At 50.0% G+C, this 25,310-nt stretch overlaps 1 protein-coding gene across 2 annotated transcripts in view; it reads right to left on the minus strand.

The window, feature by feature from the left end:
* Positions 1 to 25,310, minus strand: part of PLXNA3 (plexin A3) — a 74,370-nt gene that overhangs the window by 41,085 nt on the left and 7,975 nt on the right. For both annotated transcript variants that reach the window (XM_055003364.1, XM_055003365.1), the window contains exons 4-10: positions 18,746 to 18,874; positions 14,793 to 14,893; positions 13,098 to 13,221; positions 11,180 to 11,330; positions 9,072 to 9,171; positions 7,287 to 7,401; positions 4,950 to 5,150 (exon numbers count right to left, since the gene is read on the minus strand). In XM_055003364.1, coding sequence (XP_054859339.1) covers positions 4,950 to 5,150; positions 7,287 to 7,401; positions 9,072 to 9,171; positions 11,180 to 11,330; positions 13,098 to 13,221; positions 14,793 to 14,893; positions 18,746 to 18,874 — 921 coding nt within the window. The remainder of the gene's footprint in view (positions 1 to 4,949; positions 5,151 to 7,286; positions 7,402 to 9,071; positions 9,172 to 11,179; positions 11,331 to 13,097; positions 13,222 to 14,792; positions 14,894 to 18,745; positions 18,875 to 25,310) is intronic.

The raw sequence follows: 25,310 nt of genomic DNA on the forward strand, positions 1-25,310 counted from the left end.
TCCTCATTTCCCTCTCGAGAGTTCTGCCACCTCTTTTCCCAGAAAAAAAACCTGGATATACCACCACATTTGCTCACTCCAATATAAGCATTAATGAGAGCTCATCAAGATCACAGATGAGAAGGAAACATATACTAATTTATTCAGCCTAGAATGGCAGGTGAATTTACAAACCCCTTCATAGTTGCACCCAACCCATCTTAAGTGGCTTCTGGGCTCTCAGTATGCCGGGCAGCCTCTATAGGGATACACAGACTATTGCCATGAAAAACATCACAAACTATTTCTGTTTATCTGCACCCTCCTCAGTGGGAACCTCACTCCCTCCTCCTGGTTCCGGCGGCTATAGAAGGGGCAGGCCAAGCCATGCTGAGAATGCCCACGGCAGCATCTCCCACGGGCACTGCCCCAGTCATCTGGCTCCTAAGGGATGAACCGATTTATCGTGGCCGCCTAAGCTTCTGTGAACAAGAGGGCCCCTTTGTCTTGGTGTATCTGACCAAGTGAGCTCTAACCCACACCAGCAAATGTTATTCATTAAGGGGCGCAAGGCTCTTGATTTTGGGATTGTCTCTGCTAACAGATGCAGTCCAGGCAAGTTGCACGGCATTAGCATCGAGAGCATCATGATGGTGTTGTTACTGTATGGGCCGGGGAGACAGGCAGTACTGACTGAAGCTTCAGATTAGCTTTGCAAACAGATAGTATGCCATCGCAACTAGATCAGGAGCCACAAATCCTAAACACCCGGGCAGCCCACTATGGCTGTACTGCAAGTCCCTTGGTGCTTCTTCATCCGGGCCCACCCTACTGGAACTGTTCAGCGCCTTGTGGGCGGGTGCAGTCTCTCCGTCACTCTTCCTCCTGAACGTGTGACCTGCTTTCCCCTGGGATTTGGCCACGGGTTTGGCCACTGCTCTGCCAGACCAACCATCTTGCTGCATGTTACTTTCATTTAGGGGAATGCAAACAGTGGGTTTTTCTTGACTTAAGGGCACTTGCTTTGATCAAGTTGGAAAACAAGCGATTGTCATTTTCCTCTCCGCCTGAAATATGGTGGTCGGGATTAAACATACAGAGGATTTGCTAGCCGTTCAACAACTATGGTATTCGTGAGGATCGTTCTTTCCCTTCCCCATGGCTGCTGCGAAGGGGGACAGTCTAGGGGATAAGGCCTGGGGACCAGATCACCCTGGGGGACCCATGGAGCTGAGCAAGTTGTATGGTATGTTTGGGTTGGGTCTGAGTGGTGCAGGTGTGTCTACTGTGCAATGTTTACATTGGGTCTGGGTGATGCAGGGTGGGGGGAAAACTTCATCTGGGGGTCCACAGCCATCCTCGGCAATTTTTTCTGATCTTCCCCACATGCCTTTTGCTTTCCTGACAGCTGCCCCACCCTCTTGCCAAGCCACAGGCAGAGAAATAGTCATGCCAAAAAAGCCGCCGTGGGAGAGACAGGATGGGGATCCTGGCCCCGGCCCCCTCCCAGTGGATCTGTGGCAATACTAGCTGGCATCATCCACGTACAACGATCCTTGTCTCCTCCCTGCAATACAAGCATTTATTTGCTGGTACCAACTAGTCAGTAGCATCACCAAATACTTGGCTGATGTTGGCTGGTGGCTTTCCAACGCATCTTCGCCCTCCTTTGCAGCCCCCTTTGTGCTTTGCTAGCAGGAATGATTTGCACAGCCTGCACACAAGCGACTCCTTCCCCCTCTGGAGTCGCTGCATCATTTCTCACATCATGAATGCATGTTAAAAGTAAACAAGCGTTCGCAGAGCTCCGGACAGTTGTGCTGCTTAATTCTATTCAATCTAAGACCCTTTAATCCTTCTTGAAAGCAACATGGAACCCCACATTCCCTTCAATCAGTACCCCAGTACCAATTTGCACGTAAAGGGGCAGCAGCATCAACTAAAGCGGGAAGGGGAGTGGGGAGAAAGCAACCTGTTCTTGTCCTGGATCACTGAATCACTGGTTTGGAACAGGCCCCAAAGCAGGCCTATCCACCCCTCCCCTTTCATAAGTTTGTAGAATCTGGTATCTGGACCTCATTTGTGCTAGAAGCTGAACCAGATAGTCCCTGCACAGCAAACAGCTATAGTGGTGCTGAAGATACACACTCCGAGGCCTGGGCTTTGCAAAACACTGCGATATGGGCCCAAATGTCTGAACAGGACCCCTGTGCCGGATCAAGACAAAACAAATCCCAATGGAGATGTGTGTTGAAGCAGAAGCACTCACAAAAATTCCCCAAAACACCCTACTTGGAAGCAAGATTTGGTACCAGATTCTGCTTGATTACCAAATCAGAATTCTTTCCCTGAATGCTCTCCACATGAACAGGAAAACCAGCAGCAGTGGCTGCCTGCCAAAACCAAGCCTGTTTCTCACTAGTACTCAACACTTGGAACTCAGTCAGCCCACATTCCCTTTCAGCAAAGTGCTACAGGATCAAAACCTAACCCCAAATGCAAAACACACATAAAGGCACTCGGCTTGATTGTCATTCCTCAGGCTGAAAATGCTACATCAGCAGCTACAGCAGAAATGTATGACACTGCAAAGAACAGAGCAAAACCTTACAAAAACATAGTCCAACCGCACTACAATAAAATGTGCAAAATAAGAGAGAGAGGCTTGCCAAATACCAAAATTGGTAGAAACAGAAATTTCCAAGAAAGAACAGCAAACTGCACAGAAGCCAACCAATAGGGAAGACAAAGCCAGTGGAAAGACTTTTATCGGGCTCAAAAAATTTTTTTTTCCAGTGAGCTGGGATTAAGATGCATGATAAAGTTTTCTGTTAAAAGTTCAAGCCTAAAAGCTAAATTTTCTTTTAGGAAACTGCTGAAACATAATCAAAGTATCCTACATCCTTGTTTGTGTTTACTCACAGAACTTGGAACATGGCATAACATTTTTATTTATTTTAAGTACCACCACAAACTAACGATCAGAAAACCCCAATTTTCTTTGTGTGTGTGTGTGTGTGTGTGTGTGAGTGAGTGAGTGAGTGAGTGAGAGAGAGAGAGAGAGAGAGAGAGAGAGAGAGAGAGAGAGAGAGAGAGAAATTCGGACAAACGGCCTTTTGTTACTTAGCTGAGTCTCCTCAAGGTTGATCTTTGCATTGTGTAAAATTGATGACAATGTAGAAATGGAATTAGGACACATCAAACAAGAAAAAATAAAGAAAGAGGGTAAAACTCAGCATTTCATTTCTTTTTCCATGCCTTCCATTCCTTCAAAACATTTTAGACAGCATAACACACCTGAACAAACTCATAAAATCATGAGACAATAGCTAAATGATCACATTATAAAGTAAAATGGCTCTATCTTATTCCTCCCAGTAACATAAAAATATTGAAAGTATATGGGACTGGCAGTATCACTGCAGAAGGATTGTGCCAGCACAACCTCCACGCCAGCCATGCAACTTGACTTCTCTTATGCCGTGTCTGCATTTAGATGGATTTGGTGTACCACAGATTAGAACCCCAGGAGAGGGGCCACCACGCTCCCTACGTTTCTGCTAAGTTCATCCTGAGCTATGAAAGAGCGCCTATACAGTTTGCTCCTAGAAATTGGCTGGATGTTCCCAAAGCACACTGATGCTTGGACTTAGGAGATTCTCCAAAAAGGGGAAGGGGTGTGTGTGAGAGAGAATGCGCTGAGAACACGCAGAGCTGCTATAGTACAGTGGTTAAGTGCCAATCAGCACTCTGCTGGTCCGAATCCCACTACTGCCATGAGCTCAGTAGGTGGCCTTCGGTGAGCCACTTCTCCCAGCCCAGCTCCCCAGCTGTATTGTGGGGATAATAATAACACTAGCTTGTTCACCGCTCTGGGTGAACACAATTATTATTATTATCATCTTGGCCTCTTGGTTCCTTTCTGGATGTTCATATGACCAGGGGCGGTGCTAGGGCTGGCCGGCCAAGCGCCCCCCCCCCCCGCGCGCACGAGCACGCGCGCACCTGCCTGCGTGATGACGTCATGCGTGGCGTCATCACGGGAGCGCACGCGCCGCCGCTGGCCTGATCGCTGCGGCGGGCGGCCTCCGAGCTCTCCCACTCGGTTGCCTCCGCCGCAGCAGATGCCTGCCCGCGGTGGCTGCGCCCGGCCGGGGGCTTGTGCTGGTGGCGGCGGTGGCGTGGGGTGGGAGGAATAGGAGGCTTCTCCTTTGGGGGGCGCGCTCTCGCCCCCCGCGCCTCTTCCAGCGCTCCCTCCGGCACCCCGCACCTGCGGCCACCGCCTACCTGGCCTCAATAGGTGCGCCGCCCCTGCATATGACATCAATTGGGTGTATGTAATAATTGCACAGCACTCTGGGAACGGCAAAGTACTAAAGAAAAAAATATTAGACTTTGGTGTTGCTCACTGAAATTGATTGGTTTAGGACAGATAGATGAAGGTATTCCTTCATAATTAACTTACAAAACTTGCCATTAGATCATAGGCGTGTCCCTGGGAGACTGGCTTGTGCAGCAGGGCTTTTTCTGCGACTGCCTCCAGACTGTGGAACTCTCTGCCCCAGGAGACTTTGCCAGGCCCCCTTCAGCACTCTTAGCTTTCCAAAGAGCCGTTAAGACTCTTTATTCCAGAAGGCTTTTAATATGGTTTTCACCTGACTTTATTTAATGGCACTTTAATTGGCACTGATGGTCTTTGCTGTTGCTAGCTGATTTTATCACCGCTAAGTTATTATTAACTACTCTTTTTATTAGCTTGCAGCTTTTATTATTCTATTTTTACTGTGGCTTAATGCTATTTCACCTGCATTTTAGAAATCTGGCTGACTGCTATTTTAGTCCTTTGTTATTAACTATTTTAGATTTTACTATACGTAATGTTTTAGTACTTGTTTCTTTAAGCAGACTTGTTCACTACAGAAAAGCAGGATACACATTTTCTTAATAAATCAATATGGCACAGCTCTCACCGATGTATTCTGGCACTGCACACTGCTCGAGTTGAAGCGCACAGCCGGGACACGCTGCTGCCGACCCTGAATGCCCAAAACACACTCATAGTTCTTCTGGCCTGACTGAGGCTGTGGAAGATTCTTGGCACGCAAAGTAATAGGTTGCAAGACCCCCACTGGTATCAAAATCTCCCCACCAAGGAGCAGCTCTGGGCAGCCCTAGAAGAGAGAGGAAGAGATGCAAGGCATATTTACACATAGCACTACATGTACCTTTAACCCTAGCTAAACGTTAGCTAACCTAGGCATTACATTTGAATTAACAGACGTTGGAAATACATAAAAATGCATCTTTACAGTCCAGCCCTATTCAGGATTACTCAGAAGACAGACCAAATGGCTTTGGCTATACTTCTGACTGTAGCCTTAGTCACCATTGGGGACAGAATATAATCCTTCCCCTTCTCTCAGAAATCTGGACAAAGGCTCTTCCTCTTCACAACGCACACAGCCACATGACCTTCCACACTCCACAGGCCCAGGAGCCCCAGCATCCAGCCCCTCCTTTTGCCTGGAGCAGCCACTTGAGAAAGATGGAGAGGAAAGAGCCTGCGCTGGGCGCTGTGAGTTGCCATGGAAACCAGAGCCTGGTTAATTGCTCCTTGGTACCAAAAGGAGGGGAGGGGGAAGGCATATGGGCCCGGCTGCTCTGTTCACATGGCTAGTCACTCTAGGAAGCAATAGAGGAAAACAGTCCTGACCTGAAGAACAATCAAGCCTCAGGCATAACTTCCTGTCTTGACCTAAGACAATGGAAGCAACACAAAAGGCGGAGGCAGAGCAGGGAAGAGGGGCTTGAGAGTTCCAGGCCTGCTCTAGTTATCCCATTTCTAATGGGCACACCTCCTTTCCACAGTCCTAAGGGCACTCAGTTTTGCCAGAGCCTCTCAGGCCTCAATAATTACAAGGATCTCACTGCTCACCACCCTGGCCACTCCCACCTCCAGCCAACACATCCAACCACAACCCAAATGGTGACCTTCCGAGAGAGCTGCTTTCAATTACCTACCCGCAAAGAGTCCCCAGATCTCCAGGGCTATTGATCCCACTGCCCAGACCAAATGATTGATCGTGAGCAACCGGCCCCGCTGCCAGCAAGCAAAGCTCCCTTCCTCATTCTGATTCTGTCCCCTGCCTGGCATGGGCCCACTGGCAGCAAGTAGCAGCACTAAGCACTGCTGCTCTGCCCCCTGTTGACCTTCCCCCTCTGACTGCTTGGGATCCCCAGTCCTGAAGACACACACATCTATAAGGCAGTCCTTGGTGCAAGCATGGTTTATTATTTATTTACTTCATTTATAGCCCACATTTCTCCCCATTTGTTTTTAAAGATCTCATGGTTGAAAAAAGGCATTTGATACTGTCAGGCTTTGATAGAAAGAGACTTCCCAGTGGTTGGGGGAGGTAGAAGCCGAGAGAATTCTGTCCTTTCTGATAGATCCTATAACCTTTTGAACTTTCTTGTCCTCTTCTGCCTTTGCTACCCCAAAGCAATACGTTCTCATGATCAACATCTTTATTATTACCTTTCAGTAATCCAGTAATTAAAACAAATGACAACACCTGTACATGCTTGGTTAACAGAGTTCTTTCAGCATCTAAGATCTAGTCTCAATAGCTACATTAAAAAAAAAATCTCTGGCAACATATGCATTTCCCCAAGAAAAAGGGTCACCAGCTTTTCTACTGATCGGTCTAGTACCTTGTTTAAGAAAGGAGTAGTTCCTTCACCTCCGACTCCTGTACAGTAACTACAAAACAACAACACACAGGCTATACTGTCCATCACCCACGCATCACAAAGACACAACTGGGCATTCAAAGGGATTCACTTGTAAAGAGCAATGCGTTCGGAATTCTACAGGATCCTGAAATATTGCAATAGCCGTTTTTTTAAATGTGCCAATTAAAAGTATCATGATTTCCATAAATCTGAAAGAGTAACAACAATTTTCTTGCTGTACTTTAGTGCCCTTTGATATACACAAGGGGAGACTGCATGTATTATTGTTGCTATGCAGGAATCACAGAGCCTTTGAGAGAGGCAAGGAACGGATGTAAGTCGGAGGCCAAGCCACGTTTCTGGAGCCCCCTCCCCCCGCCCCCAACTCCTCAGGGAAAGGAGTCGTTCTGGCTTAACAGATTGTGCCCTATAGATTTCCCCCATTCTCAGACAGCCGTGAAAAGGGACCCTACTGGGGACGGAACTGGGGGTTGGGAATTTGGTATTCAGCACTCTTCTCAAGAGGCTTGGCGGGATCTGGAGAGCCCCTGCATGATAAGAAGCCTCCTTACCTCCGTGGTGTTGACCCGTCCCTCCACAAAGAAGCACTTGGCAACATTGTGGGTGCAAGCGTGCCTGTATTTACACCAGTGGCAAGGGTAGCGGCTGCTGACACATGACAAACACCTGTAGGGGTGAGGGAAATAAAAACAGGCGTTCGATAAGGAGGGGCGATGCCCCAAAGGACACCTAAGCAGCCTTCCTCAGCAAATGCCACTCCCTCCCCAGAGCTCTATTCCCTTGTCCTCATCCTTGTGCCTGAGGATATGGAACTCATGGGGAGGGGAAGAAAAGCGGGGAGAGGGAGAGGGGGATTGAATCGGCTCCTTACATTCCTGCCAAAGCCATCTGCCGAGTGTGGAGAGGCCCTGAGGGAATGTTGACTGAAGCCAATGCCACAAACTGACTGGATGGTGTAAGCCTGGATGCCCCTGAACGGAGGCTCCAGTGTTAGTGCGAGATGTATGCAGTTTCCAATTAAAAAATAACAAAAACAGTAAACAGGTGACATGCCAAATCCTGTCAGAAAAACTAGGCCGCAGAGCTGTTGTTGTGTTGCCAAGTCACCTCAGTGCTTCGGTTTCTAAAATGACAGCTGACAAGGCCCACATCTACCCAATTGGCTCACACCTTCAGGCCTATAAAGCCCTTTCCCATAACTCCTGACAGGACAGATCTGGCTGTGACAAGGGCCAAGCCCTCTGCTTTCACTCAGTCCTATCTGGCAGCTCTGGTTGACACAGTTTTCTCACACCTGAACAGTCCTTCCCCATAACTCTTGGCATGATACACCCAAGTGAACCCAGCAGGGCTTCTCACAGAGGCCACTTGACTCACTTTGCGCTAGGGCTCTTTTGATGCCCCAATCCGCATCCCAACATACATAATACTAAAAGCTGGCCTATGGAGCCCTAGCTGCAAAACCATACAATGCAAAACCATACAAAACCATACAACCATCGGGTAGAGCAACGCTTAACCCTTGCATCTGCCCCTCAGGAAAGAGGTTTGTCCTCCTCATACACAGCACACTAAAACAAGGCCCTGAACCCAATTCTAAGCAAAGAGGAGAGCTCAGGGCATGTTCAGATTGAAGAAGAGGAGGATAAGGGGAGACATGATTGTTCCCTTCAAGTATTTAAAAGGCTGTCACTTTGGGGAAGGAAAGGAGCTGTTCCTGTTGGCAACAGAGGCTAGGACTCGCAATCATGGGTTTAAACTACAGGAGGGAAGGTACTGGCTGGATATTAGGAAAAACTTCTTCACATTAAGAGTAATTCAGCAATGGAATCGGCTGCCTAGGGAGGTGGTGGGCTCCCCTTCATTGACAGTCTTTAAGGAGCAGCTGGACAAATACTTGTCAGGGATGTTTTAGGCTGTTCGTGCACTGGGCAGGGGGTTGGACTAGATGGTCTGCAAGGACCCTTCCAAATCTATGGTAAAAGGTAAAGGTAGTCTCCTGTGCAAGCACCAAGTCATTACTGATCCATGGGGAGACGTCACATTTCTTGGCAGACATTTTGTTACAGGGTGGTTTGCCATTGCCTTCCCCAGTCCTCTGCCCTTTACCCCCAGGAAACTAGGTACTCATTTTACCGACCTCGGAAGGATGGAAAGCTGAGTCAACCTTGAGCCGGCTACCTGAACCCAGCTACCGCTGGGATCGAACTCAGGTCGTGAGCAGAGCTTGGGCTGCAGTACTGCCGCTTAACACTCTACGCCACAGGCGCAGTCTATGATTCTATGTGTATTTGAGGACTGAAGAACAGGGGCATTACCACAACATCAAAACTCACGTGCGCAGAAGGCTGCAGTCGTAGAAGACAAAATTTGTGCTAGCAAATTCTACACCAGTCTCCATGGAGAGAAGTCGGAGTTGAACAGTACGGACATCACCTGAAACAGTTTTGGGGAAAGGGGCTCTAGAGAGTAGCCTCAGTGAGGATGCGCTCTAGATGAGTCCCAAACAACTTTTATTTGTTTACATATTGTTACCCTACCTATCTCCCCAATGGGGATTTAAAGCAGCTCACAATATCATTCTCCCCTCCTCTATTTTACCCCCAACTGAGTGAGGTGGATTAGGCTTAAAATATGCGACTGGACTAAAATCAGCCAGAGAGCTGTCTTGGCAGAACGAAGATATGAATGAACCCAGATCTCCCAAATTCTAGTTTGATACTCTAACCACTACGTACCCCGCGGGATTTCCTTCGCCCTGACCTTCAGTTCCTCATTCAGAATAGTCACGGAGACTGAAGTCCCTCCCACGTGTCTGCAGACTGACCAAATGTGCCTTTGTGATGCACAGTTATGCTGGCATCACCTCTGCAAACCGGAAAGCAGAAGGAAAGGGCAGCCAGTAGGGTTGCCAGTCCCCCACCCCCACCCTCCACGCCCTACCCCCACTTACTTGGCTGGTAGGGGGGAACGCACCTCCTGGGGTGTGCAACCGGGTGGCGTGGCGCGCTCCCATGTGCTGCAGCAGCCTGATTTGGGCCCGTTTTGGCCTGAATCGGGCCAGATTCGGGCCGAATTGGTGCCAATTCGTCCAGAATCGAGCCACTGCAGAGCATGCGAGCGCTCCTGGGCTCTGCAGCGGCTGGATTCAACCCAAATCGGGCCCGAATCAGGCTGCTGCAGAGTGCGGGAGCACTCCTGCGTTCCGCAGTGGCCCGATTCGAGCCAAATCCAGGGGCGTCGTGGAACTGCCACGGCTGGCAGATAGCTCTGAAACCTCTGGCGAAGAGCAGCCAGAAAACCTGGAGGCTTCCCCTCCCTGCCCAGAGCCAAGAGTTCAGGTCTGGCCAGCTGCCTTGTCTGCCCCAGGATCTGCAGACTCACAAAAGCAATGACAGCAAAGGTATAGAGGAGACTTACAGGCCAGACGTCGTCGATCAGCATGCCTCACAGCCCAGAAAGGCTGGTCGTTACAGAGGAAGGAGGGGTTTCTTCAGAGGAGACTTGGAGCAGCTGCTGCAAGCTGACGTAACTCATGCAGCGCATAAGAGTGTGAGGGAGGGGCCCTTCAGCGTGGCTGCAACGTGTTCCCTGAGTTGCCTGCCCCTGTTGCTGCTCTTATAGGACTATTTTCCTGATGACTGACCTTGGCCTGCTTTCGACAACTCTTGCGAATTATGGACTCTGGTTATTCTGCCTCTGGCCCCCTGTCCTAACACCCGGCTTTCGTTATCAGTCAATATTTCCCTGCAGACGCCGGCACCTGCTTGAAGCAGAACACCGGCTCAGATTGTGCCAAATCTAGCCACTGTGGAGCACGGGAGTGCTTCTGCCCTCCACAGCAGCCTCATTCGGGCTGAACTGGGCCCAATTTGGCCTGATTCGAGCCCAAATCAGGCCAAACTGGGCCTGATTCAGCCCCCTGCGGAGCGTAGGAGCAGTCCCAGGGCCGCATGTGGCCTACACAATGATGTCACTTCCAGGAAGTGACATCATTACGCAGGCTGGGAGCGCATGCGCTGTGCACACATGCGAAGAGAATCTCCCAAAGCGAGTGCTGGGCCTCCAACCTCCCACTGGGAGGTTTTGGGGACCTGGCCACCCTAGCAGCCAGTCTTGGAGATTTCAGTCCAATGTTGCCAAATGCTTTCTGGGCCATAATCCCTATTGACCTCTATCATTAGACACCACTTTGCACCTTTGAGCCTGCAAAGTGCTTCACATACATGATCTTTTTGCAGTCTTTGCAAACAATCCTACGAAGGACATCAGGATCATTACCTTGGGGGCTGTGGTGGTGAGTGAGTGGTGCGCCTTGAGGCCTCCGAGTTAGTTTGTGGCAAAAGTAGCTTCACAGTTTGTCGTTCAGCCTCTTGGAGCACTACACTGCACCACACCAGCTCTTCATGTGGATTTCCCACCCTTCCCACCCGCCGGCACTAACCGTGCTCCCCAGGCGGCTCATCTCGCAAGGTAGGAGAAAGGCAGCGAATTCCTCCATCTCTCTGCAGCTGTCCCTCACTCTCTCCGAGGCTGTCAAAGGAGCAGATCACACCGGCAGTCAGATCTGGGGCATTGTGGAGGGTCAGCTGCAGCTGGAAACATACCCCAAGAGAGGGAAGTCACTGGATTGCCACGAATCTCACCCTGGTTTGAAGGAAGGAGAGCGGGCCCTAATGGGGGCCTACTTGTGCTTTACATTGTATATAAGCAGAGAACATGCAAAGACTTGCATGGAGGGGTGTGTGATCTACGCTCCCCTCACTAGTTCTCACTTCCTGTCCTCTTTCCACTATTCTGATCCCCCCCCCTCCATGCCATGGAATGCAGAAGTTTAAAAAAAGGAGCAGAAATCTGATACAGAGCTGAGACAATGATGAAACAAAACATAAGCTGTTTAACATGACATATTAAACAGTGCAAAAACTATCCAGTAGGAGCATACTTGCTGTACAGAGTAGTGCGGTCTACATTCTCTATCCTGCACCTTTCCGAACATCTTACAGCAAAGTACTAACTGTGTAAAAAAGCCCTCCCGAGTTATTCAGTTTTGCATAGTTAGTGGAAAGCCAGGAGAGTGGGAGCTTTCTTGACCTCTTCAGGCAGGCCGTTCCAGAAGGTAGGGGCCACCACTGAGAATGTGCATGTACAGGCAATTGTTGATTTTGCCCATTGGCAGGTTAGTCCCTGCAGAAGGCCTTGTTCAGATAAGCGAAGCCGCTGTGGCAAAGCGTAGGGGGAGAGGCGGTCCGAGAGATATGAAGGACCAAGGCTGTGAAGGGCTTTGTATGTGATGCCCAAAACCTTGAACTGAGCCAGGTAATGGATGGGTAGCCAGTGGAGTGTCTGCGGAATGGGAGTGAAGTGCCTGTTCCACCTAGCTCCTGATAATAACCGAGCTCTGGCGTTCTTCACCAGCTGGAGATTCTGAGTTGACTTCGACGACAGACCATTACAATAGTCTAGTTTCAATATTACCATGGCGGGGATCCAGGTGGCCAGATTTGCCACATCAAAATGCGGGGGGGGGGGGGGGAATCTTCTGGGCTAATTTAGTTGGAGGACGGCATTTGGGGGAAGGGCAACTTCCTCAACCTTGAACCAAGAAACTTGCAAGCAAGCAAGAAAAAGTAAGAAAGAAAGAAGATTCTTGTGATGTTGGATTCTGCAGGCAAACGTATAAATAACCATGACTTAATCTCCCAGAGGAAAAAAAAAAGGGGGGAGGGACATAAATTCAATCGTACCAGAGACACATGACAGCCCAGCAGCACTGAGGGAATTACCACTTCTTTTGGCAGAGGGGTATTATGACATTGTTAATTAATTAATATAATAGGACTATATTGTTAATTAATATAATAGGACTTATTGTATTGTAACATATACACGTTGAAACATATTATCAGTGTAACAATCACTCCCTTTATTTCTTGATTATCATAAATTCACACTTCCCTTTCAATAATTACTTTCCTCATAAAGACTAACCGCCCTTCTGCTGCTTAAGCAGACTAGAAAGTCTAGTCAAGAGGTTCTTAACCTTGCTAAGCTGTGGGCACTTCGGGAATTCTGAGAACAGGCAAAGGGCACAAAATAGCCAACTAAAAAACAGGTGCCATTATGGTGAGCAAAATATTGGGGGGTTCCGAGCCAAGCATGCTCCTGCGACGGAGGCTCCGTGCGGACAGGCAGCCACTGCCTCCGGGGCTCTTCCGAAGCCCCTCCTGCTCCAGTGCGGTGCTGGAAAGTCAGGACTGGCTCTCAGATTTGGGGAGGCAGCAGATGGACAGCAGCCAGCATGCCAGTGGGGGCCACCCCCCCCCCCACTGGCACTACGCTGGGGATCGAAAAGGACTTACCACAATGCTGGGGTCTGTGACAGAGATGTTATTAGGCTCTACAATCAGCTGCACACACCGACTTAGCCCTGCTGTAAAGCGGTGAGGCTCAGCAGCACGAGGGCACTCGCTTTCCCTGCAGCACCTGAGGGTGGAGAAGCAAGGAGGGGTGGGAAAGGGAACGAAGCCTTCACAGCAGTCCTCCTCCTCCTCCTCCTCATCATCATCAGCAGCAGCAGCCCCCCCCCTCACCCCACTGCCAACAGAAGCTCACAGTTGCCCTGGGACAGGACTTGCATCAGAGACCCCTTTAGGGGAAAGCTCGCGACACTTGGTTTGGGGCTGACAGCCTCTGGATTCTGATCTGGGGTGCTTACATTTTCTGCTCCTTCTTTCCAGAAAGCCAAAAGGTACATCCTGATACTGGAACTACTCTATCGTTTTTACCTTTGCGTTCAACACAGGCCTTAAGATCATGAAACATCTTTTCTCTCCCCCTCCCTCATTAGTTAACGTTCGGCCTAATTAAAAGCTCTGGAGAACATGAAAGCTTGCATGCTGTTTTGTGTCACTTTAGTTGATCTTAAGAAAAGATATGACATGGCTTTTGGTTTTGGGTTTTACTTTGGACTCACATGACTACCTGGAACCTCAGACCCAAAGAAGTCTTGCAGTGGGAAAACTGTTAGAGCAGAGATCGAGGCAGGAGATGGGGAAAAGAAATGGTAAGATCTGCAAGAAGGCCATGTGTGGGTCTGTGTATGCGTAGGGGGCAGAGAGGGGGAGAAAATCAGTCTGGGGACTGCAATATGGACCTGCACCTTCCACTCTGGACCCTGGAGGCTTGTTCGTGCTAGATCCAAGGACGCTTGGGGCGCTGGGGGTGGAGAAGCTTGCTTCAGTAAGAATGAGAGGCAGCCACTCAATGGAGAACCAACTAGAACAAAACTGCTAACAAGGAAAAGTGAGGTACACAGGCACGGTTGGGGGGCAAAGGGATAGCTGTTGAGCACGGGAGACTGTTACCAAGAACCTGAGACTGTAACTGGAGGAAAAGATTTTGCTCCGGAAAGCAGATGATTTGCAGTTCTTCACTTTCCCTCTATCCTGCCCCCACCCCACCCCCCGCCACAGCTATGGGGAGGAGTGTCACCTCCGTTCTCACTCCCCTCCCCCAATATTATCACATAGTTCTATATTGAGCTAGAAAGTGCAAGTTGTTGGTGGCAGGTGCTGAGACAGCGACTGGAGACTGGGAGGGGGTAAGGAAAGGCAGAAAAACATCTCCTGGAAGAGGGACATATTGGGAGGAAGCTCCCCCAGCTCCATTTTGCCTCCCTGCTGAGCAGAAAAAGAAGTACAAGGGAGACTTTTGCCTGCAGGAGGGGAACCGGCCCTCGTGTTTCCATGAATACCAGAGTTTTCATAGGAACCCCCCACCACTACCAGCAATGGGTTTTGGGAGGGAGGGGAGAGAGATAACATGCCACACCTCCCGCTCTCCCCAGCTCAAGGGGTTGATGTCTTCTATCCCCGCTCCGTTCCTCCCTCCTAGTCAGCTCACTGCTGGGAAATGCAATGGATTAAAGCTTCTGCAGAGTCTAGATAAGGGGAAGAGGGGAGAATCTCACAGCTGGATGCCTCTCAGGGGCAGGAGAGATATGGGTCTAGTGAAGGGTCGTGAATTCTCGCCCTGCCTTTTCTGGATGAGCTCACCTGTTGTGCAAGACACACCAGCCACAGTGTGGGTCTTTGGAGCCTAAGCACTCAGCGCAAGACGAGTATTGCTCACAGTTCTCCACTGGAAGCCGCACGACCTGTGGGAAGGCATAAATTGCTACAGCTCTTGGGCCACAAAAACTTTCCTGTCCCTCGCTTGTCCCCAAATACCGACAGAGATGCAAACAACTTCCCCCTACAACAAAGTATCTGTGCTTTTCACAGCAACAGGCCAATGCAACAGACACAGCTTCATTGTAGAAATAGGTAGTGATGGGGAAGGCTTAACCTGCTGAATTTCTGCAATTTTTAAAGATACCAGCAGCTTGTCAGGATGGGGGGGGGGAGTGACAAATCTATATCTCGCCCATCACCCCAGCAGGTTTTAAGCAATCCCACGTAATTTGTTATTCCTTCAGGGGGAAAAAATCAACTTTCATTATGGAAAAGCCACACCAATGCGGGCAGGCAGATCTCCCGCCAGACAGGTCCAGCTTAGGGATTCTGGGCCCCTGGGCAAAAATCAAGGATGGCCCCCTAGGCTCGCCATCCCCTGCCCCGCCTCTGGCCCTGCTCACTTGGCCTGCTGGGGGGGGAATCACAGGGTGGGGAGAAGTGGGCACCTGCGCTCCTACACTGAGTGAAAAGCGCCCCTTGGGAGGCAGTTTTCACTTTCAGTGTGCACACACCACGGCTCCCTTCCTTCATCCCGCTGTGTCACACTCACATTCAAATGGGATGAACGAAGGAGCTGTGGCGTGTGCACACTGCCTCCCAAGGGGTGCTTTTCACTCAGTGTACCTCTGGGGGATTCCTCTGGGGAGGAGGAGGAGGATGGGAGTGTGTGCATGTTAGACGTGAATGGGGGAGGCAAGTGCCCCACTGTCCCCCGCCTCTCAGCCCCCTGCCCTCCTGCTTAGGCCTCTGCGACCCCTTCCAACCCTACTGCCCACACCTTTACTGATTTTAATCTACTTTATAGAATTATTGTGAGAATAAAACGAACTAGGGGAGAATGTTGTAAGCCACTTTGTGTCCCCTTTACGGAGAAAGCTGGGGTATAAATGAAGTAAATAAATATTTACACCACTAAGCCGCGTAAGCCAAAGTGACTCCTGCCTCCCCCCCATCCTGCCACCTCTGGAGTCAAGGCCGGGGAGGCTTCGGGGGGGGGGAAGCGGCTGCAAACGATGGCCGAGAGCGGGGAGGGGGGCAAGGGGCAGAACGGGAAAAATAAGACTAGCTCTCCGGGGTGAAAATGCCCTCTGAAGTGAATCTGGGAACTGCTGCACTGATTTTTAGAGCAGTGAAAATTCCTCCTGCCCCCCCCCTGGGGGGGAGGGGCAGCGCTCAGGCCAGCCACTGTTATAGGGCAAAACAGGAATATAAGTTGTTCATCCTGCCTGCTCCCAGCACTTGCTTCGACCACTCCCCCCCCCTCTTTTTTGCAGCTGTCTCTCACTGAGAGAGAGGAAAAGAGAGAAATGGCCTATTCCCACCCCCCAACCATGGAGCCAGCTTGAAGCTAGCTTGGAGGGGGTGGGTGAGGTGGGCAGGCAAAGCAGCTCCTCAGGTGAGAAGGGGAAAGGGAACAACACCTGAATGAGCAAAAGGGAACGGCCCACCAGAAAACGAGTCCTCCCTCACACATGGGCCCTGGGCCTGAGGCCTCCTTTCCAGAGAGGGGGAGAAACCACTCTGCTGCCGGAGGAGGGCGAGGTGCATCTTCTCCTCCGTCCAGGTGAGGGAGAAGGGAAACGACCCCGCTCCAGCTTCAGTCAGCCTGCCACCAGCCCGTCCTCCATGACCAAACTCTGGGGTCTGATTTCTTATTTTGCTCCTTTATTGTCTCATTTCTTTTCTATTTTAACCCTTGAGACTCCCATTCCTTCAGAACGGCCTGTTTCTTGAACCTCTTAATTAGAAAATGGCCACATCTGTTTGTCCGAGTTTTTTCTCAGTGTCTGGCAACGCTAACCCTAACCCTAACCCTCCCGACCCCCTTCCTCCAACACCTCTTTCAAGCTCCTGTGCCCGGTCACCCCCCACACCACTGCGTGGGACTTTGCCTCTCCATTTAAAGGAATGAAATAAGTGGCAGCTATTTATTGTCATATTTTAACACATTGAAATATATGCAGAGTCAAATTGCCCCTTGCCTCAGTGTTGGAAAGTACACACCTCCCCAAAAGCTCAGACACATTTGGGTGGCAATTTTGTCAGGTTGCTTGAACACAGGCATCTCTACCACGACCTGGGTCCAGGCACGCCTTTCCTTCCTAAAGACAGGCTAGGGGGGCCCAAGAGGTCATGCCTTCCCATGTGGAAGGCACTGCTCCCTGACCCTCAGAAATATGGGCTGCGATTGCTTAATGATGATTCAGAAGGAAAGGAATTCACCACAGACTTAAGGCCCAGCAACCTAACTACATCATACAGACCAAACCCCTTTAAAACACCCACCCGTCTGCCTCAGGCCCTGTCTACTAGGCATGTATTGGAAGGGGCCTGATGTGGAGGGGTCTTCAATCCCTGCACCCCCCGCTGCCTGTGTCCCATTTCCCTGACATTAAACAGCCCTGGCGAGCTGCTCTTTTGCCTAACAGGGAAACATTCCTGTAACCCAATGAGCAGACATACAGTTCTCCAGTGGGTTGGCTTGCCAGGCGCCCACTTATGGCGGGCATTCTCCCAGCAATCTGTGCCTCTGCTTGCCACGCATATGCCCATCATCCTGGCTGATGACATTACTTCGAGTGTGACCCAGAAGCAATGGTATTGTGCCAGGGCGGATACTTTAACGATCAGCCAAAAATATAGCATTTTTGGTCAAAAATCTTATTATTGGCTGATTGTTGAGAGAGTTGCCAACTCCAGGTTGGGAAATACCTGGAGATTTTGGTGTGGAAGTGTCTGAGGAGGAGAGGAATCAAAACAGGGTATAATGTCATAGAGTCCACCCTCCAAAGCAGCCGTTTTCTCCAGGGGAACTGATTTCTCTGGCCTGGAGATCAGTTGTAATTCCAGGAGACCTTCAATTCCACCCAGACCTTATTGTTAAAGAATCAGCTCCAGCGCTACACTGCCATTTCCAGGTGAGGGACAGTGGCATGTATTCATGCCCCAGTAAGTTCTCAGCACCTCCCACCTGTTGCCAAGAGGGACCTGGCAACCCTACAGTGGGGCAAACAGATGCTGCCCAGAGCTGCGAGTTCAGGAAACTAGCATGTGGGGGGAGGGCAGGCTTTTACGCCCCAGTCCTGAGCCAAATGAGGCCCATTGCACTCTTCAAAATTCAGAATCAAGCATGGAACTCCAAGGGCACGTCTGGTAGACAGGACCAGTGGAAAATGTGGGGTGGGGAGGGGAGACGGGGACGACAGGGTCTTGTATTGCAGTTAAGCCCTTACTGGCCCCCTTTGCCATATTCCCAGGGTAAGACCTGGCTCAAATCACAAGCTCTGTCGGATATAACCACCCTTCCTTTCTACATCCCAAGATCCAAGTCCACAAGGGTGTCTTTCAATTGTCACCCACTTTCCAATCAACTTACCACAGCAACTGCTCTGTAGTTCTGCCAGCCTCAGGGTCAAACAGCATGTGGATCAGCAAACAGGGTCCCCCAGTGTGTAATTTAGGTGGCAGGGTAGGCAAGAGGACACACAAGCCCTGCTTGATCAAAAATGGCTCCTAAAGCTCTACAGACACAACGCGGCCCATATGGCCTTTCTGTTTGTTATGGTGACCCAAAGCAGTCAATGGGTGCATTTTGGATTGGAGAAATACCACAAAGGGGAGAAGACAAACCTTCCCTTCCCCAGTGACATGACCAGATCCCCAGAGGGATTTCTCCTACTGAATTTCCAGCCAAAAGCCTCGCCCAAAGAGCCAGTCACAGAACTTCCAACATCGCAGACCTTAGCAGCCCACCTCACCATGCCCAGGCTGACCTGTCTCTGGCCGAGTAAATAGAGGTGTCGCTGGTCAGGACTCAGGGCCATGTCACGCAGTACGGGCTCTCCAGGCATCACTGGCACAGACTCGTACAGAAGAGCTTCGTTTGGGTTGTCCACACGCACCTGCGGAGTATAGGATTACATGAGAGTCTTTATTCTCCCCATTTGAATTAGGTCAGTTGCCATTTATCTTCCTCCCCCTGTGCCAAAAGTTGCTTGAGACACAGCCCCATAATTTGAGGGATGGTGGTGGCAGTAACATACTAGGGAGCCCAAGAAGCATGCTGGCCCCCATAGATGATATGAAAACACTACTCTCAATCTAGCACAATGCCTCCTAAGCACAAAACGCGAATCTCCATAAAGGCTAATCGAGTAACTCTGTAGTCTGTTGAATGTACATATAATCTTTTGATGAAGATACAATAAAACACACTGGATTTTCTAAAAATGCCTACCTTCTGTTAACCTAACACCAGTAAAAGTTTAAATGAGACCCTGAAGTAGTAACAGCCAGAATGACTTCTCCTGTGCTACCTTGGGCCTTCTGTGAATTCCCCCCTTGCTCAATTATACATCTTTCTTTGCACATGAGGGCAAACAGCAACGGGTCAGTGGCTTGCATTTGAAATGGATGTGCCGCACATATGTATGGTCTTTGTAACTCTCCAGTAGGGACGCCACTGCAAGGCCGGCAAGCAGTGGGAGACTTACTAGGTGTGGAGGGGGGGCACTCACGGGTGATGCACTGGTGTTACCTCTGGGTGCACAGGAAGTGACATCACTGCACCAAGACCCTCCCCGTCTCCTTCACATTTTCCTGGTTGTTCTCTTGCCACTCAGCTGGGCAGCAGCAGGAAGTACCGCTGGCGGGGGCGGGGGGGGGATCCCCATCACCAGCAGAAAGCCAGTGAACCTGCTCCAGAACACTGGGGGGGGGTGCCACGGAGCAACTGAGCGGGAGGGCTGGGAGGACGCACGCACGCCAAGCATTCCCACCTATCTCCTGCCTGTCGCCTCACAAACTGGAAAGGAGCGGAGGAAAAGTGATGTTTGTTTGGGGGGACTGGGGGATGGGACGGAATAATGACAGAAGAAAGCAAAGGGGAAGGGGAAGGAGAAAGCGGGAAGGACCTAGAGAAACAGCTGCGCCTCAGGGCGTGCGCTCTGAAGGAGCTGCGGAAGACGCAAATCCTTCTTCAGGGCACAAGCCTGCTGGAGGCGAGGGCACCCAAAGACCCTTCCGGGGTGGGCTGCTGCTGCTGCTCTCTCCCAGGACGCCCTCGCGTTGGGGGTGGGGAGGGGGGCTTGGGCGTTGATTATATACCAGATTCCCCAAGGGATTCCTCACAGGAGATGAACAGCCTTTTCTATCTGAAGTGAGAAGCATGGCCTTTAGTGCCACCATTTTGAAGAGCAGGAAGAGATCCAAAGAGCCATTTATAAAAAATGTTCATGGTTAAATTAGGGGGGAAATAACCCTGCGTGCTTGAGAGGGTTTTTGTGGGCATCTTATTTATTTGTACCTCAACAACATCACTGATGCAAGTGGGGAGTGGGTTACCCAAGGGGGCCCACCACCATTCGCCTTTTGTTATGAGAGACAGAGTTCTCATCAGAGGCGGAAGAGGACAAGGGCCTCAGTCTTCCTGAGAGTTGGGTAACAGAGACATTTCAAGAGGTGCAGCTTTTCTCGTCCCTGGATGTCAAGCTGCAGCTAATGAAATTCTTTTTTCTACACAATTGGGGCCCTGATATCTTCCTTTGTTGCAGGCACCCTACAGAGAAAAGAAGAAAGATGTACATATGCAGAAAATAATTTCAGCTGGGTACCAAGATCCATGGGTCCTAATCTGCTCAAATGGAAGACTATTACGTTGTACCAATATTATCAACACAAGGTAAATCTGCTTTTTAAGAAAATCCTGTTTTGAAACAAATGGGTCTGTTGCCTACCTATCATATAAAGCGATGACCAGCGTTTGGCAGCTAGATCTAAGGGCCTCTTTGACAACACAGAGGCACACTGGAGTTTAGAGAGAACAGTGGCCATGACAATGGGATTATACTGGAAGACCATGGGGCAGCGTGAGGAAGGAACTAAGAAATATACCTATTTTTACATTTTCTCTTCAAATTCAAATTCATTACGGTCCTAGACCAGCAAAAATATTTTCTTTTTGATAGGGAGGTTTAACGAATATTTGCCATTTTGCTCTATTGAAATTTGCTCTGTGGAAATTAAAAATAGTCAACTTTTGGTGGCAAGATGAGACTCACAGAAGCTAATCAACATGGTTTTTGTGCAAGAAGAAGTGTGGCTAATTCTCGGGTCATCGCAATATAGTATTTTTTTTTGAGGTGGGGAGAAAACGCTTCTTTTGCAATTTAAGATGTGAACTATTACATGCTATATTTTCATCTTTCAAATATTCAGCGAGCCTTATCAATCTTAATTCCTGGCATGGTTATTTTTAATTTTTTAAAAAAAAAAATACCCCTAAAACAACCATTTCTAGGACTGATCCATATAGAGTTGCCAGTAAGGTTGATAGCTCTAGGTTGGAAAATTCCTGGAGATTTTGGAGCTGAAGCCTGGAGCGGGCAGGGTTTGAGGAGTGCAGGGACATCATTAGGGTATAATGCCATAAAATCCAGCCTCCAAAGCAGCCATTTTTTCCAGGGGAACCAAACTCTATGGTCTGGAGATCAATTATAATTCTAGGAGATTCCAGCCACTACCTGAAGGCTGGAAACTAGGGTGGCAACTAGGGTTGTCAGTCTCTAGGTACACAGATCCAGAGGAGTTAGCCATGTTAGTCTGTAGTAGCAAAATAGTAGAGTCCAGTAGCACCTTTAAGACTAACCAGCTTTACTGTAGCATAAGCTTTCGGTCAAATTCAACCTGAATCCGGCCCAATCTGGGCCACTGCAGAGAACAGGAGTGCTGCAGCATTCTGCAGCAACCCGATCTGGCCTGATTCAGCCCAAATCCAGCTGCTGCGGTGCGCAGGAGCACGCCCCGCCACATGGGAGTGCACCCAGGAGGCACGGCCCCCACCCCCCACCCCCCGCTGGCCAAGTAACCCTGCTCCTCCCCCAAATCTCTAGAAAGTTGTCAACCCAAAATTGGCAACTCTAGATCCATAGCATCCCGGTATTTTCAGAGTTAAGACAAGAAGGGGCCCTGTTCCTTGAGCCTCAAACTCACCCCTTAGTGTTCCCTGGCTAGTCTGTCCCCTCACCCCTTCCAGATTGTCTGTCTGCATCCAAACAGCACCAACCTCCTTTGCCTTTATAGCCCCACTATACAGATCAGAGCTACGAAACAGCACTTTTGAAACCTATGTGAACTACAAATTTCCCTCACAGGCATCTAGCTGAAAGGAGGGCAGGAACCCTAACCCTCACCCTCACCCTGCCATATTCCAGATTTGTGCCATTGTGTCACAAGCATCACACTAGAAGAACTAGAAATATGTGCACAGCCAATAAATCTACAGTCTATTTGATGGTGTGTATTCATAATCTGTTGATTAAAATAAAAGTAAAACCCAAATTAATAGTTAAAGGCTGAAAATTTAATGCAAGGTTAAATGAAACCTTAGGATAAGGGAGGCTGGGCCTACTATTTAAAATAATTCAGCATGGGTATCTGTCTTGCAGGAGGAACAACAAAGAGAATACGCATGCACCAGGAAGCAAGAGAAAGAAGTAATTCTCCTTCCTACTCCAGTTTCATGAACCTCAAGAATCTCATCTATCTACATACTTAGTAGACCATATACTGAACATGAGTCAGCAGTGTGATGTGGTAGCTAAAAAGGTAAATGTGATTTAGGGCTATATCAACAGCAGCACAGTCTAGATCATGTGAAGTGATGGTATTGCTCTACTCTGCTCTAGTAAGACCTCACCTAGAGTATTGTGTTTAGTTCTGGGCATCACAATTTAAGGATATAGACAAGATGGAACGTGTCCAGAGGAGGGCAATGAAGCTGGTGAGGGGTCTAGAGGTGGGCACGAATCACAATGCAGCAGCAGAAGGGGGCTGTCTGTTTCAAACGCCTGGCGCCAGCTTCAGCAACTGGGGCTGGGTGTTTGAAATTCCACAAACCACAGGCCGATTCGTGACCTAGGAAAAGGCTGTGGAAGTTCATGGTTTCTGGTTCGCGGAATGCGACGGACCGTGAATCATGTGGTTTGGTTTTTTTAAGTTTGTGCCCATGTCTAGTCTGAAGACCAAGTCCTATGAGGAAAGGTTGAAGGAGCTCTGAATGTTTAGCCTTGAGAGGAAACGTCTGAGAGGTGATATGATAACCATCTTCAAGTACTTGAAGGGCTGCCATATAGAGGATGGTGCGGAGTTGTTTTCCGCTGCCCCAGAAGGTTGGATCACAACCAACGGGTTGAAATTAAATCAAAAGAGTTTTCAGCTAAATATTAGGAAGAACTTCCTGACAGAGCGGTTCCTCAGTGGAACAGGCTTCCTCGGGAGGTGGTGGGCTCTCCTTCTTTGGAGGTTTTGAAGCAGAGGCCAGATGGCTATCAGACAGCAGTGCTGATTCTGTGAACCTGGGCAGATCATGAGAGGGAGGGCAGAGTGGGTTACATCAGTGCTAAGTTCTCGTGGCTCTTTTCACATGCCCAGGATAATGCCAATCACCACATTGGGGTCAGGTAGCAATTTTCCATAGGCCAGTTTGGCTAGGGATCCTGGAGGTGCTCTGCCACCTTCTGGGCATGGAGCAGGGGTAACCGGGGGTGTGGGGAGGGGAAGTACTTGTGAATTTCCTGCATTCTGCAGGGGGTTGGACTAGATGACCCTAGCGACCCTTCCAGTCCTATGATTCTGTGATTCTACTCCAAAACGACACGAGATGTGCGTTTTTAATTTCCAAGAGCCTAGTTTCCCTATAACATGGGGGTCTCAGGTCCACTTGTGGAGGCAGAGGATCCCCTGCTCCCACCCTTTTGCCCCCTACCACTGCTTGCCTGGCTGGCAGGGAGGAAAACAGGACTCCCGTGTACACTCCCAGGATGGCATGACGACATCACTCCTTTGAGTGACCTCATCATGCCACCCCCAGGGTACTTCTGCACTTCGCAGCAGGCTGATCTGGGCCCCAAATTGGCCTGATGCAAAGTGCACACCTCTGGGCCTGCACAATGACATCACTTCCTGTATCCCCCCTTCCATCAGGAAGGCAAGGTGACCTGGTAATCCTACTACGACAGGAGTCGGATATCACCCAATTACTTCCCTCTGCTCCGAATCACCCCACAAAGGCATGACAGTCACTGGGGGAAGAGGTGGAAATAGAGTTGCCAGCTCTAGGTTGGGATATTCCTGGAAATTTGGGGGGGGGGAGGCTGGAGAGGGTGGGCTTGGGGAGGGAAAGGGACAGGCCACAGCAGGGTATAATGCCCTAGTGTCCACCCTCCAACGGAACTGATCTCTCTGTCCTGGAGATCAGTTGGCATTCTGGGAGATCTTCTCCAGGCTCCACGTGGAGGCTGACGGCCCTAAAAACAGAACTGAGCTGCGTTCCTTTTCACTCCTCTGGAAAGAAGGTATCTACTGCAATGGGAAGGGCTCCACACACATGCCCATGGCCAAAGAGAAATCTCAAAGGGTCTTTCATCTGGGCCAACAAAGCCCCATTGAGCCTCCCCCACAAACCAACCAGGCCCAGGGGGGTCAGTGCTGTTGCCGCGCTAGGGATGGAGATACAGTCGCCCCCAAGGGTGGTATAATGGCCCTTTTCAGAGCTGGAGGAGGGATCAGGCAGGTCACCACATTTCCCTCTTTCCCCTTCCAGGGGGGGGGGGTCACCCCAGGGCGAGGCTCCAGGCGATGCAACAACAAGGCAATTAGTGTAGTCAAGGCAGCAGAACGAGAGCTGGGAACACCCAAGACAGACGGACTGGCTACCTCCCTGCCTCCTGCCAACCTAATTGAATCACCACGGTTTGCCTGAGGAACAGAAGGGGGTCATGACCTCCCCTCCTGCCCCCTGCTAAGGGTTCAAGAGTTTAAACAGCATTTCTCTTCTCCCCACCCCTGCTCCCATCTGCAACTAAATTCTGTGTAGCAGCCCCAAAGGCCAGACCCCAAGGCCCCCCTGGGGTCAGCCCACCCCACCCCCCACACTACGCTTCTGTTGGAAAGGGGTGGGGGAACGGGAGGTGGCCACTGGGTCGCTTCGCTTCCTCTCCCAATCAAGCTTGGCCAAGGAGCCCCTGAAGCACTCGCTTCAAATCCACACCCGCCCCAACCTCTTTCTTTAAAACAGCAACCAAGACCAGTGGAACGGCAGAGCTGAACCCTCACCCCTGGTCTGGAGCACATCAATAAAGCCAAACAGACCTTCAGGCTGTTACAGCCAAACCAGCACTTCGTTTCCAAGAAGCGTAGGGCTCAGGCTTGTGTGCCCAACCCAGTCCATTTTGTGCTGAGGGCCAAGCTACAAGTGACGAATGGCACTTGAACGGCAAGCGTATTTCTCCTGTTCACTTGCCCTCCACTCGCGCTCCACTCGATCCACTTGCCTGAGAA

Source organism: Eublepharis macularius, chromosome 19, assembly GCF_028583425.1.
Source record: "Eublepharis macularius isolate TG4126 chromosome 19, MPM_Emac_v1.0, whole genome shotgun sequence".
NCBI lineage: Eukaryota > Metazoa > Chordata > Lepidosauria > Squamata > Eublepharidae > Eublepharis > Eublepharis macularius.